At 38.3% G+C, this 19492-nt stretch overlaps 3 protein-coding genes and 2 long non-coding RNA genes across 8 annotated transcripts in view; 3 read left to right on the forward strand and 2 right to left on the reverse strand.

Annotated features, from left to right (window-relative positions):
• Positions 1–2221, forward strand: LOC114873327. The gene is made up of 5 exons (XM_029181556.2): positions 1–340; positions 412–548; positions 642–783; positions 857–978; positions 1058–2221. Exons 1-5 carry the CDS (start codon positions 169–171, stop codon positions 1493–1495), a joined length of 1011 nt encoding a protein of 336 aa, XP_029037389.1. The 5' UTR covers positions 1–168; the 3' UTR covers positions 1496–2221.
• Positions 2093–19492, forward strand: part of LOC114873323 — an 18818-nt gene continuing 1418 nt past the window's right edge. Inside the window, exons 1-9 of one of the 3 annotated variants that reach the window (XM_029181545.2) lie at positions 2094–2182; positions 3700–3731; positions 3821–3899; positions 4050–5113; positions 5478–5799; positions 5885–6125; positions 18507–18587; positions 18683–19060; positions 19272–19484. In XM_029181545.2, the coding sequence (XP_029037378.2) occupies positions 4072–5113; positions 5478–5799; positions 5885–6125; positions 18507–18587; positions 18683–19060; positions 19272–19484 (2277 nt within the window). In that variant the 5' untranslated portion in view covers positions 2094–2182; positions 3700–3731; positions 3821–3899; positions 4050–4071. Of the gene's footprint in view, positions 2183–3699; positions 3732–3820; positions 3900–4049; positions 5114–5477; positions 5800–5884; positions 6126–18506; positions 18588–18682; positions 19061–19271; positions 19485–19492 lie in introns of all 3 variants that reach the window. The other 2 variants (XM_029181546.2, XM_029181544.2) reach the window with 2 other exon arrangements.
• LOC114873332 lies at positions 2318–4129 on the reverse strand. Its single transcript, XR_003788922.2, has 3 exons — positions 4040–4129; positions 3260–3729; positions 2318–2919 (listed from the first exon to the last, which is right to left on the reverse strand). It is a non-coding gene; the product is annotated as an uncharacterized LOC114873332 (long non-coding RNA).
• Positions 9794–17760, reverse strand: LOC114873331. 2 transcript variants are annotated; one of them, XR_006829882.1, is made up of 4 exons: positions 17675–17760; positions 17136–17327; positions 13088–13190; positions 9794–12690 (listed from the first exon to the last, which is right to left on the reverse strand). It is a non-coding gene; the product is annotated as an uncharacterized LOC114873331 (long non-coding RNA). The 2 variants fall into 2 exon arrangements; XR_003788921.2 differs by lacking the exon at positions 17675–17760 and having other exon boundaries at positions 17136–17516.
• Positions 12684–17660, forward strand: LOC114873328. The gene is made up of 2 exons (XM_029181557.2): positions 12684–13207; positions 17523–17660. Exons 1-2 carry the CDS (start codon positions 12827–12829, stop codon positions 17556–17558), a joined length of 417 nt encoding a protein of 138 aa, XP_029037390.2. The 5' UTR covers positions 12684–12826; the 3' UTR covers positions 17559–17660.

Here is a 19492-nt window from a genome sequence, read left to right on the forward strand (position 1 = left end):
GTCGGCTGTGCTTACGTATATTTCTAGTGAATTTTTCCTAGTGCAAAATTCAAATATGGGGCTTTGGCAAACATAACCTATTACAAATGCACGTGTATCAACATACTCATATGTATGTACCACTTGTAAACAAAATAGCTTGCTATTTTTAGGATAATATTAAGATCAATGAATTCAACTAACAGAAACTCTACAATGTCTGTTGAAGAAGCTATAAAAAAGTTTACGGACATTATACGTTCGTTAAATGCAGTTGATCAACAAACATTTTTATCATTTATAGCTGATAATTGGAAGCCTGAAGAAGCAAAGATTCAATCCATTTCACAAAATTGTACCGGTATGATAACATTTCAGATGTTCATTACAAATAAATATAGAGAAATCTAATAGAATTTACACTGTTGATAGATGGTTGTCATAATAAGTGCAGCATAGAAGAAGATCAGTTAAGAAGTTTAAAAAATATTGTCCTTGACATTAGAAACAGAGTACCATTCGATGGTATACTTCCAACAGAACAGATTGTACCACCAACGATTGGAGAGGTTTGCTATTTAATATTATAAAAAGTAATGTTACATATCATATTCGTGAGGTAATTATACAAGGGAAATATCATCAGTTCAATAACTCTTCAGAATTCAGATTGTGATGATGCATCAACAATTCATGTTGATGCATTTCTTTATGATAATAAGGAAGTTGATGAACTCATAGAACAAGGGGAAGTGGATAATTTATATTGCGCCAACTGTGGATCTAATAATGTGAAAGAATATAGTAAGAAATTATTAATATATTCCTTATGTCCTTTATTCTGTGATTAACTAAAACAAATGAAACTTCATTCTAGATATTATATCTCATTCTCTATCAGTATCTGGTATGTTGTACATACTTCATACTGTTTTACCATCTTTAGAGAATAAGACTGTGCTCGACATAGGATCAAGATTAGGTGCTGTTTTGTATGGGGTAATTTTATCTTTATTAGACAAATTGATTGTGGTATCAAGAAATATATATTTATTATTGTTTGTTAATATACTTTCAGACACACATAGTGACATCTGCTAAAAGAATTATTGGAGTTGAAATGAACAAAGAACTTTGCATGTTACAGTATGATATAGTACATAAATACAAAATGAATGACCGCATTGAGATCGTAAATAAAAGAATCGAGGAATGTCCAGAAATTGTACAAAAAAGTGATATCATTATCATGAATAATCCTTTTGAATTTTACGTAGCAGAGTCAGTGCACATAGAAATCTGGAAATTTCTGAAGGCAAACATTCAAAGTGGAACAATTCTCGTTACCAGGCCTCCTATAGAAACAACGTTTAAAACTTTAAAAACTGGAATATCAATAAGTAAATGGTTGAGACCTTATGAATCAGAAAAATTTACAAGAGAACCACAAGTGTTTGGATCATTGATTTTAGATCCTAATGAACATTCCGACATTCGATTCTACGAAGTACTATAAAAGAAGTATAATTTTTAATTTGACCAATTCAACAGAAACTACTTTTACTATGTTGTAACATCAACTAGACAATAGAAACGAAGTATTTCAATTTGATAAAATGTACTATTAATGGTGGTCGTGTTTATTGAAACCATGAACTTCATAATATTTTCACGGTCAGAAGAGAAAAAACAAATTAGCACAGTCATGGCAGGGGCATGGAAAGCTTGTAGCGTTACAGGTGTAATCATAACTACACACTTGCGTCAATTGTAGGTGGGAAAGCTTCCCTTCTAGGAGAAGCGATTTCAATGCAATCGATCCCCTCCTTTTACACAGGAACTCGGGTATAGGTGGTCACCGCAGAGTGGTCAAGTTCAAAACTCGAGTTCAGTCGGCCATCAGCTACGATTGACGTACAATCATTGCATACATTGCTTTTCTCAATTACCACCGATTCAAAAATTAAATACCCGTGGACAAGAAACTACAATGAGCGTTGAAGGCGTCTGGCTGAACTACTTTAATTTCAATTGTAAAAATCGAATTTTACCGCGACGTAAAGGTGTTATCTATTAACAACTAATTGTATTCTCTTATCTTCTACAAATTTTTCTTGAATATCTTAAAATGTAAAATTCTTTGCGATCGCTTTCATGTTATCGAACGAGAATAAAATGCAGAATACAGCATCAAAATGGACAGGTAAGGAACATAACAGGAAATAAAAAGTTTTAAATAAGATTTCTTCTTTTCAAGTTCATTTTCGTGCACGTTAATAACACGTATTCTGCATGAATCTCTTATAACTAATATTTTATTCTTCGTTTGAGGACAATGAATCGCCAGAAGGAATATTGAACATTTTTAGCCAGATATGATATTCTGGCTAAATTTCTCTAACTGATTCGTTTAAACCATCATGTGTACCTAAAATTGTATGTAAGCGTATACATAATGTTATTGCCTATCTGGAACACGGACGAGTCATTAGCCTTGAGCCGACATTGACCCGATTTCGTGAGAAATATGAGCCTGGGTTAGTCGAGACTAGCCATCCTTCGTTCGTATCATCTTCGAATTTTCAAATAGAGTAGCTCCAGAAAATCCATCTACGGTGTTCGTCGATCCTTCCCTTCGTTTCGATCGAACCAGGGAAAAGTGAAAGGCGCCTTGTTCCTTTGCTACATCAAAATGTCTCGGAACAAGTTTAGAAATCCTCTTATCTCTTTTTTGCAAAGTAACGAGTTTAGTTCGATCAGGATATAATTCTTACCAGTGGTGTTATTCTAAATGGAATTTACATCAATGCAATTCTACTATTTGCGCGTTACATATCGTTTCCTCTTGGAAAAAGCTAACAGGAATCCTGTACCGTAATCTTATCTTCCCCTCGGGTTTTATACCGAGCGTAATCAGGAGGTACACACAGCCAGTAGAAGCTAATGCGTGGGCGATACATAAAAAAAGAAAGAGAGAAGAGAATAAAAATCATAATTCCGTCTAGTTGCGTTGCACGGTTATTTTGTACAATGAAACAGTCGAACGGTCGCAGCAGCACAGATAGGCTCAAGTGGCCAAGGGGCACTTGAACTGACGAGATAATGGACCGATTGTCGAGAAAGAGAAAGAATCAACGATACCAAACGGGGCATAATACATATATATATATATAACGCGGTTGCTGCAACCGTGATCATTCAATCGCACTTTCTTGTTTCTTTGCCTTCAATGACGCATTTGTGACGTCAATCGAAGGAGCAAGAAGCAACCCTGGCATACCTTCCATTGCATCTCTCCCTCCGCAATTTCTTCGACCCGGATATTCGGTCCTTGACTCCTCGTTTCCAGCTTGATGCTTCGTTTCACGAAATACATTATTTTTCGACAAGGAACAAAGAAACAACCGAAGCAACGCGTAATCGTCGCCCACCGGGAACATTTTATACAATTATTATTTACATCGACTCTAGCCGCTATCGTTTCTATGTCGTCATTATTATGTATTACCATTTGTTGTTCTCAATTGTTTTAATCATTATCTATACGCGCAGTGTTGACCATTTTGTATGGGAAATAGAGATACATTAGGTCTAATGGTATAATTTTGAGATTAGATAAGAGCTGGTAATGACGGTGTTGGTATTACAAAAATTTATGTCACCTAGAACGTGTCGCCATAAAAGCGGTCTCGTTGTCATACTTTTCTTTTTTTTACATAGGACTGTTGAAGAGTAGAATGAAATGAGTTACTGTAAGTAAAAAAGAAATATTTCTTTCACGATTAACACGTACATACCTGTTAAATACTCGAAACACTTGCGAAACTTTTGAAACTTTCAGCGCCCGCTCTAGCGGTTATGTCGCCCTGGACAAAAAGACAAATTGCCGCCCTTTAAGAATATATATTTTTTAAATAAAGGTACATATTTTATATTTTCAGTAAAAATCAAATCATTTTATTAAAACAAGGTAAACTACGCTAAAATCACATTCGGCGCCCCCGGGTTGCTCGCCCCTAGAGCGGGCGCTGAAATTTTACTATCGAAATTTAACCTTTACCTCGTTCCAGTCAGGCGATCCTGTCGAACGATATGGTCGTTGCGAATCGATTGCGAAACAATATCGAAGTCAACGGAAGAAGAAATCCCCTTAAAAAGAAGGTGAATTTCGTAAAGAGGGTAGATTCGATCTACGAGTCGGACAGCGAGGAGGATCGAGTGATCGATAATTGCAAGGAGCAACGAACAAAATGTAAAGAAGATCGTACTGTTTCGGAAGATGACGACAGAGATCCTTTTAAATCGAATTGCAGCCGATTATTTAAACCAGGTCAGCTCATCAGGTTACGTTTCTCGTCTACCTCTCGCGTGGTCGATGGAATCGAACATGGCGGCCTCTACTATCGCGGACGCCGTGGTTGCGATTGGTTCAGAGTGGATGCGCTATGCGTCTCGCGTATTTCAAATCGAACGACGAGGAACCATGTGTTGAGAGGACGATGCGTATCCTCTCGAAAACGAAACGGTCGATGTGACAGCAAGCGTCCCTCAATTTCGAAAGTGAGCCAATTAAAGAAACTGTCGCGGCAACGGTCGGGCAAAGAATCGGAAGAGGAGACGGTCGTGGAGAAATCGAGGAAGCAAAACTCTGGGACGTCGTCGTCGTCTTCGGGCGTACAAATCACGCGTAAACGACGCGTCGGCATCGTGGAGAATCAGTACATCACCGAGAGTGACGGCGGTTCATCGGTATGCGAGTTGGTACGAGGTTTCGAACGGTTGTTCGGTGAGAGAGACGCCGGTAACGGGGTCACGATGAAGTCGAAAAAGCAACAGAACGTCGTGGAAAGCGTCGTGGATCCGATCGAAGAGAACGAGACTTACGACGAGTTCGACACGGTCAGGATGCCGGTAGTAAGATCCCTGAGCAAAAGCCCACAAAGCGACGAGGGTATAGAGACCGACTCTGAACGAAGGAGAGGCTCCATGGCGCGTTGCTGGAGCCTCGATTCGGCCGCAGCCAGCGACGAGGACGCATCGCTGACCACACACCAACAGAAACGACACAAACTACGGGTCACTAGATGCTGTAGCTCTGATAGCGCGGTCTTGAGCGATGAGGATCAAATAAAAGGTGAGGGGGATGGAATCGTGCCACCAGTTGCTTTCTACAGTCAGAGCGACAGAGAGGGAGAGAGGGGAGACGCTCTATTGAAAACACGATTCCTGACCACGCGTGCTGTGTCAATGACATCATCGTTCCTTTCCTTTTTTTTTTCTACGCGCGTAGTTCTATTGACCCGTTGCATTTTCTATTTGTAATGGCGGTACAATTAAAATTCTTCAAATGCATTAGCAGTTCATACCTCTGTTTACTATTGCATTAGACACTTGGAACGTTTGAAATAGAAATTTTTAAATAATCAGAAAATTCTGCAAAATTTTGGAAATTAATTCTTACAGAAATTTAATATACTTAACGAGCAATCATTTCGCAGGATGGGACAGCACAAATATGGTAGAGGGAAGCGAGTCTGAACAGAACGAGGGAAGACCCAGATATTGGAGAACCCCTAGTGTAGTGGTCAGTGATTACTCAGATTATTCTTATCTTGATGAGAAGCTAGAGAGAAACGACTTGGATATTGAGAAGTACGATGGAACCAGTGGAACTCCTAGTCAAGCGAGCAGTTGTTCTTGCTTGGATTGTGACGATATAAGAGAGTCTCTAGACAATCAATACCTACAGGTCTGTCGCAGTAGAAGACATTCAGATTCGTGCTGTCTGTGTCTTGATTCCATGAATGCAGTTGCTATAAGGTATTTACCTCTCATTATTAGCTACATCTATATATTTGCACTGTTGTTAACGTTTGCCAGGCGTAATGCTTGAATATCTTTTTAGAAATTATAACGAGGCAGGAAATAGAAGGAACTCCTGTTTGGATAATCCCGATGCTTATTACTCCAAGCTAAACTCTCAGTTTGTACAGTACACACCGGACAATTCCTCAGAGCTGCAAGAGAAAGCCAAGGTATTTCTGAACATTCCACCAACACGGAAGATCTCAGACTGCTCTATCGCATCTAGCCTTAGTGGGGATGAATCTGATGTCCCTGAACTGCAACAAGTTAAATCTACCAAGGTGAGCTTGAACATTACAATTTCTTCCTGGACAAAAGCATGTATAAATACCTTATTATTGATTAAGTGGTTATTTAAGTCTCAAGAGAAATATATATGCGTAATATGCAAATGATGGATGGGTTTATTTAAAATATAGTCTCCAGCTTATCCTTATGCGTCGGAACTGTCTTGTTTCGAAGGAAGCGTATTTATGAAATAACTAAAGTTATTTTTAAGGGGCGAGCAAATTGCTAAGGAAATTCAAGAAAAACGTTAAATAGTAATTACGCAAATCCATTGAACGGTTTTTCTCCGCTATTCTGACGTACTTCCATTCCAGGTGTATAAATATTTCAATGTTAAAGCGAAGGAGAAGCTTATGTTTAGCGTGATACCATCAACACGTTCTGTTGTTCGGCTGAACAGCCGCGTAATTTATCTTACGCAACGTCACACATTCTTCTGCTCCAGTTTGTGAACAAACGAACTGTTCATTCGTCGAGTAATGAAACTCTTCTTAATATCTGGACAAGTTCAATGAAGTCGAGAACTCACCCACATATATACATAGGGATATTCTTATCTACACGCTTATTCCTTTCGTACAACGTTTCATTCTTCTATATTTAACGCACATTATTTTTCATTTTTCACTTTTCTTTTTTCTTTGTAGCTTTCCTCTGCAAAAGCTTCTGGTTTAGCTTAAAGAAACGAACGATAAAACGAAGAGGGTATAGTTTACCAAGAATCCTCTCTCTGAGATAAACATCTTTCCGAAGAACGAAAATTACGAGCAATTACTGTTCAATGTTCGCCAATTTATTTTTCCCCATTGAACGGGATGCTCTCGCGTGAGAGTGAAACGTGTTATGTTCAGGCGAATGAACATTCTTTTAGGAAGGTCTTGGAATCTGTTATGCCTCTCCTATTGTACGTGCAAACGTGCATGCTTGTCTTTATCTAAGAATACTCGTTTAACATACAGATCAACGTGTTTATAAACCCGTTGCGCGTGTGTACGTTCGTTTTATGCATTCTTTGCGTGGGTTCAACCGGTGTCCACCGCGTTCTAGCATTACTCGAGCGTAATACAGTATTAACACTTTGACGTCCTCGAGTTTTATAAAATCTACGACCTTTGTAACTACATATATACACGTGTTTTTATATCTAAACGGAGGACTACAAAATACAATCACATTAATCTACGCCATACGAATGGCTAATTAACCGACTTCGAAAAAAGAAGGGGTTACTCAATTCGATCGGTATATTTTTTTTTCAAATTAGAATTGATAATTATTATTCTATATTTAACGGAGATAACGAGAGGTTCCTAGATTTACCAAAGGATCTCTTTTATCGGCTGGCTAAAAAGTTCTTCGCTTTGAGAAAACAGCGGCATTGACGTAGTTCGATTATCATCCGAACAAAAACTTGATTCATAAACACTCCCGTAAATTCTGTTATTCCTTTCGCTTGGAACGTGAAAGAGGAATTCCGAAATTAAAGAAACAGATTGGCAAGGTTCACGACAGAAACAACGACCTTTACGATTTGAATATTTCATCTTAAACTCTGATGTAGAAATGTATAATCTAAAAGCTCATCTTATTTTTGTAAAAGAATAATCCAAGGTTCTTCTAAATCAATGTATCAAAGCATCGCGTCAAAGAATTCATCCTTTAGATGGTTAACAATTACCGTCTGAAAAGGTAAACCGACTTTTTACTTTCAAATATCGTTCTATTTTTTTTTTTCTGTTCCATACATTCACTGCCAAAAGTTCAACACCTCCAGTCAAGCTAGTATTTCAATGGCTGGAAGAGTGGTGAAGAACTTTTGAAGATTCATAGGATTATCCATTAATATTGTTCATGTACTTGATTTATATTTGCATATAGAATGATGGTAATTCTAAAGACATTCTGTATAGCATAAAGAGAGAGAGAGAGAGAGGAGGGCACATTATTATTGGCAGCGCGTAGCACGCGATTTCATCCGCGAGATTCGAAACTGGCCAACTCTTTTCGACCATTCCGTCTACTCTCTAATGGGTCAAGAAAATCGCGGAGTCGCGGTACGAATCGCAAACTGGAAGGTTCGTTTCTTCCAGTCTCTCCGACGTCTCTGCTCGTATCACCATCGGTGAAAGATACTTTGAATCGTTTCTTCATTATTTTTCTTTCTAATTGTTATTGTGATCGTTTTAGTGAAAGTGGAGGATAAGATTTGTTGTCACGACGAATACCTGCACGCGAATCGTGCGACTAAAATAAACTGGAATATTCAGTGGAGTATTTTCGTGTGGCGGTAAAATCGAGGAGGTAATTCCAGGATATTTTGATGGGTTGAACGATGAAAATGAGGATCAATTTCTGCATAGCGAAGCTTTCTTTCGTCCCATTTAGATCTTCAAATTCCTGATGTAGAAAATTTCTAAATTTCTCTTCCTTAACGCAACATTAAATGGTAACTTAATTATTATCATAATTTTGCAATATGAAACAGCTTTTGAAATCTCAGGTGACTAAAACTTGTCTGTTGTTTATGCCACCGTCGACAAGATATCAAAATATCATAGATAAAGAATCGTGGAGTATTTTTTAATTCATCTATATCTCCATCAACGCTTTGTCAGCGACTCATCGCCATCAGACAATTATCGTTCGTCTTTTAAGAAGGTATATAAATCAACATTTGTCGGGGAAAAATTAATCAAGATATTGTCGCGCGGTGATAAAAATATGCTGCAATCCAGCTATCGAAAAACAGGAAAGAATTTTTCGCTCGGTTACTATGCGATTCGCGGTGCTTTCAATGAATTCGAATATCCGTCAATTGGAACGAAGGAAAAGAAGATATCGTCGTGGGAGAGTGAAACATCGTGAAAGATGGTTATTTAAGAGCATGAAAATCGAATATGGAGAGGAAAGGGAACTTAGGCTAGAGGATATACTCGACAGAAACGTCGATCGTGATTATTACAAGGTATTTCTTGCAACTTGTGTCATTTCTGTTGCTAAGATTCATTTGTCGAGTGTACCGAAAATATATCATTATAGCAAAAGCTTGTGTCCGTTTCTGTAACATTTAAGCAATTTTTAGTAGACCCACGTTAATTTCCGTGTTAATTTCAGGGCAGAGTCTTAAACTTTCCATGCTTGCAAACTGCTTAAATAGATTCGTATAAAACATTCGTTTAAAAACACAGTATTAGATCTCGTTATCCGTATGCTGTTTTCATTTTCGAAAGTAGATTCTACTTCGATAATTTGGAAAAAAGCAAGGACACCGAGTGCTCACAAAAATAGACGTAAGGTAGCCAGTCATACGAGACCGCAAATCAATCCCGGGAAAGATAAGTAGTGATAAAAGCAGGTATTTACTCCAACTCTGACTTTTATTTTATTTGTTTACCATCCATTTCAAACAAAAGGAATAAAAAACGATTGCGCGCGTATTACGCATGTTTAGTGATCTACGTCAAATCATAAATCTATTAACTTATTAATTATCACTGTTGATAGCAAAGCCTAGTCCAGGGTCCCCATAAGACGATTTTGCGTATAATGCAAGAAGAGAAATGTTTACTTGAATATTAATCGATGTAAATGCAAATCTAAATTAGTTATACAAGCTGTTGTGTTAATTTTATAAATTTTATTTGAGCTACTTTTTTTTATGTTATATATGTGAAGGGGCCCTCCTCTATACCCGCCAGTCAATACAAAATGACTTATTATACATTTCAATCATTCGTTATTCAAAGGAACGCTTCCCTCGAAGGTGCCATCAATTATTGGCCCATTAATTTTGGAAAAGCTTAGAGGGAGCCTAGGAGATTAGAAGGCACGAGATATGATATGATGGTTTTAAAAGAATGAAAGATTGAAGAAAAACAGTGCCACCTTGTTGCACGATACACGTGTGTAGGCCAGTTGACAGAAGAGTATGTCAAAACGCGTTATGAATAAAAGATTGACTGAAAAATAGTATTCAGAACGGTATGGCCCCCATTGAAAATTCTCAACTCGACTCACCGCGACGTTTCGCTTTCGAAACATTCGTAGGGTGACCCGAAAAAAGTGGATATCTTACAATTAGACCAGACCACTGCTGACATTTCCGCAAGGGAATAGTAATCCCGATAGAGCGTCATCGCGATCAAGATCTTAAAACAACTGATTCGACTCGTATCTTCTTTTATCATTCCACTTCTCGCTTACTTCTTTGAGTAGTTTTTCCACTACTCGCTGATAGTATCAATTTCAAAGTTTTATTCAATGATACAGTAGAATGGTATGAATGGAAAATATACGTATGCATGAATGTACACTGGTGTCGAAAAGTTAATCATAATTCGTAAAATGCACATAATTACCAATTATGCTTAATTTTTGGACATCGGTGTATGTTAGCCCACAGCAGTCGTGAATTCGTAGAAGTTTCAGAAAATCGAACGTTCATAGTGATTTGTTTGAAAGATGAACGAAATCGAGAAATAAAGATACCCGGCTATTTACAGCGAAACGAATCGCAAATACGTTACGTCAATCGACTACTGCTTCATTATGCAAGAGAGGACGATCCCTAAGAGTAACCGTACACCTTTTGTTTCCTGTCTGGTCGGGCGATCTGCATGATCGCGAGCATTCAAAAGAACAGAGATAGACCGTAACTGGATGAAGTTGAATGAATCAGACGTCTCTGTGTGTCTCTCCGTTTACCGAGCTCACGGTTTGCATATTTTATGACTCGAAGAAACGACAAATTAAACGGCACATTATTAAAAAAGAAAAGGATAAAAATATCTTTACGTATTAACGACGACGAGCCAGTATTAGCTATTCGTGACTCTGACGCGTTCACTTTAATTTATCGTTTCTATTAATTATAATTTGAGAACATATGAAACGTGGTGAAACTCCAATTTAAAATTATCCAATCATTCGAAAATTAAAGACGATTACCTTGGAATAGAATTTTCAAATATCTTCTCTATAGAGAATAGCCGTTCGTGCCGTTTGTAAAGCTAAGTCGCGGCAGATGTTGGCAGATGTTGACAGAGTCAAAGAAGCAAGATTATCACCTGTGCTATCGTGCACACGTTTTAGTCGGTTATGCAGCGCACGTGTTGCATACCATATATGTAATACACGCGATAGACGATCTATTATAGTAATACACGGACGACTGGTAACAGGAAACAGTCAATTCGGGTCACCGGAGGAAAAGCTATGCAACCGTGCATTCAACGTAATCGATCGCGGCCGATTCGATATCTTATTTCTTCTCAACCACTCGATAGAATTACCGTTGCAATTGTACTATGTTTCTACTTGAAATTTCTGTTTGATCGAAAGTGGTTTTACCCATTTATCTTGTAAATTGTCGAAGCTTTTAAAGATTGAATATACGCCTCACTGTGGAACGTGTACTTGGAAGAGTTTCGAATGCACGAACGGTTTCAATTGTAATCCAAAGAATATTCCAACAGTACTAACCAGTTTATAGATAAAGTGAAAAACGCAAACTTACAGGTTCTCACGATTAGAGTCCCTGATCCAGGCAGCTGGTTATATAAAAGCAGAGATCACGTTTGTTGTCGGTTGCTCGCTCTTTGTCTTTCCTCAACCGTTCAAATTGTCTAAGCGTTGAATAACATAGGGACACGTAACTCTGCAGAAATTGATCCTCGTGTTGGAGTGAAGTTCAACCGCGTCAAGGCTAACAATCGTGTCCATGAGACGTGTGGGTATTGTTACGTGTCACCAAAGATCCAATCTAGGAGGTGATCGTACCTTCTGAAACAGTGAAGTATTTGTAAGAATAACAATGAAACTGTTACGCTTAATAGCGATGGAAAGATCGTGAATTTGCGAGTAATAATTTACTGAAAAGGCAAATTTTCTGAATAGTATATTCTGGTACAAGAATGACACTTGCCTTGGTTAAACTAGGTTTGCCTGTTTGATTGACTTCAACTGAAATCGTTATTCGACGGGAAGAAAGTGGTGGGAGAATTGTCCCTAACTAACAAAAGCCGTCCTTGCCCTTGGGTGTACTTATTTGGCGAAAGTTCCTCCTTGCTGCGAAAATCCTTCATCCAGTTTAACAAGATAGGCGGAGGTTTTATTCTGAGAATAACCATCAGCGATCAGTGATTCGCTGATTAAGTTACCGCCCATATAAACTTGGGTCGCGTCAAGAGTCGACTGGGAGAAATCATTAACAAGTGAAACGGGCCAGATTAAAGGTAGTCACGATTATACCCACCGCAGACACGATCGTAACACATTAGGGTTGAAATCAACATTTTCTTTCCCAAATCTGGGTGATATTCTTTGGCGAGGAATGGATAAGAACTATCATCTTGTGCGTCGACAATGTTATTTTGCCAGTATTCGTGTAGGTGAGACCTGGAAAGAAATTTATAATCATAAATAATAAGTGTACTTACAATTAGACATTTAACAATTAAAAAGTGTATACCTTGAAAATATTCAAGCAACAGAAATGAAGGAACTTAAGAAATCTCTGCAACCATAGATAAGTGACGTTAACATCTGAACCGCAATTCTCTGTAAAAAGTAAAAGTAAAAGGGATCCAAGTTAATCGTGTTGAGATTCAAAAGAAGGGAAATCTGAATTGCAAAGTGGTAAACCGGTGTTGCATCGTCGGAGAAAGGTAAAAATTATCGTGGAATAAGCAAGAGGATGGAGTCGGAAGACAAAGCTGGAAACTCTAAATACACAGGTAGCAGAAGCATGTCGCCAACGACGTTAGCCTCGCCTACGTTGGCGACGCCGCCGACGCTGAATTTAATGGAACAGATCCTATTGGCGAAAATAGAGAAGCAAAATCTGCACGAGGTCGACAACAACGAAATGGATAATAATCATGGAGGAAGAACGAGGAAGAATTTTCTTCTTCGTAGAACCGACTCGATGGACAGTCAAACGAGCGGGAGCACTTACAATTCTTTGCTATCCAGTGATTCAGCATCGAGCAGCAATTTTTATTGCAAGTGCGATGATTGCTTGCTGGGGATCGCTGATGATTATCAACGTAGCCCGACTCCTGTTGGTAGAAAAAAGGTAAACTCTGAGATTATCTGTTTTAATTTTCCATCTTTCCAATCAACTAACAACCTTCCAACAGATCAATATATCTATTAGATAATACTATTATACATCTATCCGAATACTATCTTAATTATGCATGTTTTTTATGTGGGCATTGGGAAAAAAATCGAACATGAAAATAATACATAGAAAAAAAAAAATATCGAGAGCGAGACTCGAACCGTCAACCTACTGATTGAGGTCGATCGCGCCCTCCCCTTGTAAGATCTCGATTCTTTTTCATTTTTTAAATTGCTCAGCTTTCAGATATCTCATGCTTTAAACAAATTCTGAACGCTTTAGAATTTTGAAAGGTTGACGACTCCAAGGATCAAAGTTATTAATTATCGATTCAGAGGAAAGAAAAAAAACAGATTTCGAAATCGATCCAGTCAAGGTATCGTTACGCGTTTCACTCTCATTCTGTATGCTTTGGAACAATCCAATATAATTAAATGCAAAGAGCTCGACAACCGGATGATCGATTAGAAAATAATGATCGATTGGCTAATCAATCCGAAGGACTAAATCGTTTGAACTTTCTTTTTATATCCATCTAATTTTCTCCCTTTTTATCAATCTCTTGTATATTACAAATTAAAAACTATGAATCAACTAGCTGACCCGACAGACGTCCTGTCTAAATTTCAATAAATCGTTTTGTGAATTTGTGAAAAGCTATTGAAAATGTGTAAACAAAATAAAAATGAGAAAAAAAAAGAATTACGCATACCCATCGTTTGAATCGTGAGTTATGGTCTTTAGTTCATAGAACTTTCTTTCTTTCCCTAAAAACCTTATTCGGACTATTACGAACACTTTAAAAAAGAAATTAGCCAAATCGGTCCAGCCGATTTACTGCTTGATTTTCACAATTCTATAATTGTCTATGTTCTAGATATAAGAAAGCCGGATAATTAGTATGAAATAAAAAGTTTGTGCAATTCTAGGGAGTAGTCGCACTAGTATGGATTGATTAGCGATCGTTCCCCTTTTCGTTCACGATTTCTTCTTGCCTAATCGAGCACGCGGTCCAATTAGACACCGATCTGAAAGAAAAAAAAAGAGTTCTCTTCAAAAGCGGAATGCTGTGCTCTGCTTATTTGGCGATCATGATTTTCGCCAATTAACCAGAAAACGGCTAATCAGTGACGGTAAATCATTAATCACGTATGATACCGGTAACTCGTTTTTCAATTAAGACAAAACAGAAAAACCAAGTTATCATATTATTACAAATTTGAATAATCAACGCGTACGAAAAAAAAACTTGATCTCGCTTGGAAATCTTATAAAGTTATTTTTAGAAAGTTAAAAATTTTCAGAGAGAATAAATGTTGCCCATGTGTGAAATTTATTTCATTGACGTCACCTAATTGTCCACGCGTGTCCATTTTTACCGATTCATATTACTTTTCCCGATGGTTCGAACCTTGGAGGAGCATATCATCGAATATTTCTTTGCCGTAACGCATTTGGGTCAAGGGTTTTTGTTCCTCCTTTTTTTTTTCGTCGATGTTTCGGATACACGTAACAGCATAATGTTGAGTTTTTATTACGTACTTAATAACATTTAAAAGTTATTAGTATAAGTGGTGAAATTTTCTTTTCTTTGCGATAAAAAAGAAATTTTTCAACGGAATTAAAAATCCTTCGTTCAGGTCCTTAACAATGCAATATACTAACTGAATCTTCTTTGATTTTGATTTCAAATAAACGGTTTGGCAAAAAAAATCTTGAAAATTACGTCATTTTCCCGATCCCAATTAGGCTTAACCCTTTAACAATCAAGGTGGAAAACAGTATAGAGTAAGGCTACTTCCGGTTGCTCGAAAGACCCGTCGAACTGTAGATCGCCCCAACGTTTCATCCACTCCTGATAATTCCGCTAATGACGCTAGCAAGCGCTAGTTAATTAGTCGATGACGCATTTCGATCGCTTGACTCCGGTTCGCACGAGCTTGCTGAATGGTTTCATCGTGAAACTCGTCTACCACAGCGATCAAGCTATTAATTTACCTATAAAATAAAGGATTCTTTTAAACAAAGCTCCGCTCTACGATCCCGGTGATCATCGTAACATTTAACTAGTGAAGAAAAATTCATTATTGTGCCGAGTGAAAAATCAACGTTATTTCATTCAAGAATGAAACCTTCAATTTCATAGAATCGTTTCATTTCTGAAATTGTGAGAAGTGTACTGGAAAAGGATCTATAGATCCTTTATAAGAAACAAACGGATAAATTGAAAAATTGTCGATTGGGATGATGTAAAATTTCATTAAAGAAGTTGATTATCTTGAATTAATCGGGTTTATCTGTGTAATGTGTGACAGTAAGTGATCCATAGTGAGTATTCTTATTTCTTTCTTAATGAACGTTGATCTTTAGATTCTCAAGTCCAAGTAAATTTCCTTGCAGTCTCAAAGTAACTCTAAAATAAAAAGAAAAGCAATTTTCAACACCGTGATGACGTTTCGTTATTGACATAATAGGCGATTAAAGATTCGGTGGACTGACTGACTTCCGGGGTGCTACTTTAGGTGATTGGGTGAACAGCTGATCGCGTGTAGCCGTTTGCTCAAACGAACACGCGTAGATACATAAAATGCGCGCATTAAAATATGTATTATAATAAACTTGCATAGCTACTCATTCTGAGAAAGAGATACGTTGTGTTTGCTTATTCAATTTTAATGTTAAGGGGTTGAAATTTATCTTATTTTGTTTATTATTTTATTTAATAACACAAGCATTATTGTAGTACTTGAAATAATAATGTTTACACATGGTTGAGTCAGAAATCTTCCAAAAACCATAATTATTTGGTTCTCTTTCATTTTTAAGCTTTAAATGAATACTTGCACTTTTTTCATCATTTTTTTCAAAAAGAGGGGTTTAAAAATAGATTCTTTAATCCAATAGGACGCCCCGGAAGTCAAAGGGCAAATTTTTTTCTTCTACTACGGGTCATATTAGGTTCATTCTCTAAAACTCGGTTGATCGAGAAGAAACTAGGGTAAATCGTTATCGGTATTACATAGAGGAAGTTCTCTTAGATCTGCGAACGGACGCGCGATAAGGGTCATTTGCCAACAATTCTTGCATTATTAATTAATGAAAATTACAATGAAACAATTAGGTGTTAGGCGTCGGAAATAAATAATTGGAAACTCGTGAAAAAGAACATTCCAGATTTGGAGCTTCTTTCCTTACAATCGCGGTCAAGAATCAGTTAAATAGAAGTAAATGTATCGCGAATTGAAAGCGTCACGTTTGCCTCAGCGATATTATGTAATATCATGGTCGAGGAACGCGCAACCTAAGCGACGCCGATTCTTCGCAAATCGCGTCGCAAACCGATAACGATATTCGTCGAGACGATTAAAACATACGATCCGAAGAAATCCCATGGATATTATTAAAAGGTTACACCTAGTTGAGATCGGGTAATTTTCAAGATTTTTTCTTGCCGTCCTAATAAATATTTAATATGAAGTGAAATATACCATCGAAAAATACATATTTTAAAGTAGTTTTAAGATTTTTTTATCTCGGCGAGATCATTGCCAATGCGGCATCCGCAGTGAACGTGTTAAACCATATCGTATCTTCGGTAAACGATACGATTACGGATCGTTCATTTTCACTTGTCATATTTAACGAGGGGGACTCGCGATTGCAAAGCCGACAAAATTTTGCGTAACGCGATTCCGATCGAGCCGAGTCGCATCGTCGAATAAAAAGTGGCACACACGGTTCGTTCGCTTTCCACGCTCCTCGAAAGAAGAAGAGACACCCGTTGTGGGTGGACACGTCCAGTCTGTTCAGTTACCTCGATTCAGTCGTAGCTCGTGATTAAAATAATTACAAAGAAGCATCGAGAAACGAAAGTGTTCACCTCTTTAACCGTCGTTCCTTTTTCTTCTTTCTTTTTTTCTCCTTTCTTCGTCGGTTAATTAGTTCTTGAAAAGCATGCTCACATTTGGTGGTGTACACAGGAAGGATAGAGGCTGGTTGAAAGAGAAAGTGTCTCGATAAGATTGGTGATTATCTGTTTGGTTCTGGTGAAATCGTGGGGTCCTCGCGTGATCTGAAAAGAAAATTTACACGGTTATTCAGATTGTTCTGACACAGAGAAAATTATAGTCTTTGCGGTTGTAAATGAAAATTGCTACTTTGGAGAAAACCTTTCAAGAAACGCATTGCAATTTTTTCGATTCTCTTATTCTTGGAAGTATCAAGAGAGACTGTATAGTCTCTGATGGTTATATTGTTTAAATTGTAGAAATGCTTGGAGAACTGTTCAGGGCGAAATAAATAAACGTTAGAATCTTGTCTTAAACGACAATTTCATTCCAATGGTCGCCGACATCTCTGGAACGTTCTAAAAAGAAAAATCCATTTATCTAACGAGGATCAAAGATGCAAAAGACTTACGATAGGATAACGATACCAAAGATAGTGGTATGCTCTAAAGCAAGCGTCGACGAGCGAGTAGACAGCGGTGAGGATTGCGAGAGAAGGTCATTGAACCAAAGGAAAATGATCAGATCACGAAACAGAAGGCACTCGAGGCGATTCTCCACGTCGATCGTTGATCGTCGATCACCATCCTCGTCTCGTAGCCCGTCGCCATCGTTTACCAGATCTCAATCGCACACCGAAACGTCCAACGACGATCATGACCCTGAAAATGATCAAAACACGTTCTCCAATGAGAGTAACACCGTTGAAACAATACCGTTGAAGAAGAACGGTTTCTTGGATAAAACGGACAAGAAAGAAGACGATAATCAGAGAACGAGAATTAAGATTGATCGTGTGAATGACCTTAAGTCCTCCGGCAAAGACAGCACCGATTGTACGAGCAGGCATTCCAGATGCTGTAGGTGCAGCAAAGGTCAGAATAACGGAGAGGAGAATCGTTCGGGATACCAACAGTATCTTCAACTACTCCAGGTGCCACAAAATAATCTGGAATGGGGAGAGGGCAGCGGTGATGACCTCAGTTCTGAGTGGGAGTCTGACCATACGGATAGGTCTAACGAGCGTACAATCCCGAAGGTAACCGGCGAGAAATGCTAAGAGAAACCGTCACTCATCTGAAATAAAAAGAAACGAATGTCTTTAGAATCATACGTGTAATTAGGATAAGGTGTTTTTCATTCAAGCCCATCTCACTAGGTTTCACATCCAATGGTCTGAAGGACCTAATGGATACTTTTCAGAGATTTAATTAAAAGAAAAATGGAACTTAATTTTGTTGCAGTCTTCTGGCTGGAGAAAACTTAGGAACATCGTTCACTGGACACCATTCTTCCAGACCTACAAGAAACAACGGTATCCCTGGGTGAGTACCAAGTTTAATCCAACGATTAAAAAAAGTGCAACTACATTCTGATGAAATGAAAATCAAACCAATCTCTAACAGATGTGTTGTTTCAGGTTCAATTAGCAGGGCACCAAGGAAACTTCAGAGCAGGACCAACGCCAGGGACGATTTTAAAGAAACTCTGCCCCCAGGAGGAAGCTTGTTTTCGTTTGTTGATGAACGACGTGTTGAGGCCTTACGTGCCGGAGTTTAAAGGTGTATTGGACCTGAAGGAAGCAGAAGAAGGTAACGCCGAGGAGACTGAGTCAGCAGAGACGTTACAAAAGGACGGTACCGGTGGAGACGCTATAAACAAAAGGACAGTGGTATCCTCTTACTTGCAACTCCAGGATCTCCTCGGTGACTTTGAGCATCCCTGTGTGATGGATTGCAAGGTCGGCGTCAGGACGTATCTCGAGTCGGAGCTTGCCAAAGCCAAGGAAAGACCTAAGGTAAAGAAACGTCAGCAGAAGATGATGAAATTTATTAGAATTTGAAACGAACCCAAGTCCATAAACCTAACTTCCGGAACCGAAAATTCGTCTTCGGCGCCTCCCCCTCGACCCCTTTCATTCCCCCCCCCCCAAGAACAGCTCAAGTTCAGAATCATCTGTATCGAATGGTAATATAAATCAGTTAAGGTGTTTCGATTTCTGAATACAGTTACGAAAAGACATGTACGAAAAAATGGTACAAGTGGACCCAAGCGCACCGAGTGCCGAGGAACGTCGCGTGCAAGGGGTGACAAAACCAAGGTACATGGTATGGCGAGAAACGATATCCAGCACTGCCACTCTGGGTTTTCGCGTTGAAGGTATTAAACTTGCTCATGGAGGCTCGTCGAAGGACTTCAAAACGACTAGAACTCGAGAACAGGTTTTTTA

Source organism: Osmia bicornis, chromosome 11 (genome assembly GCF_907164935.1).
Source record: "Osmia bicornis bicornis chromosome 11, iOsmBic2.1, whole genome shotgun sequence".
NCBI lineage: Eukaryota > Metazoa > Arthropoda > Insecta > Hymenoptera > Megachilidae > Osmia > Osmia bicornis.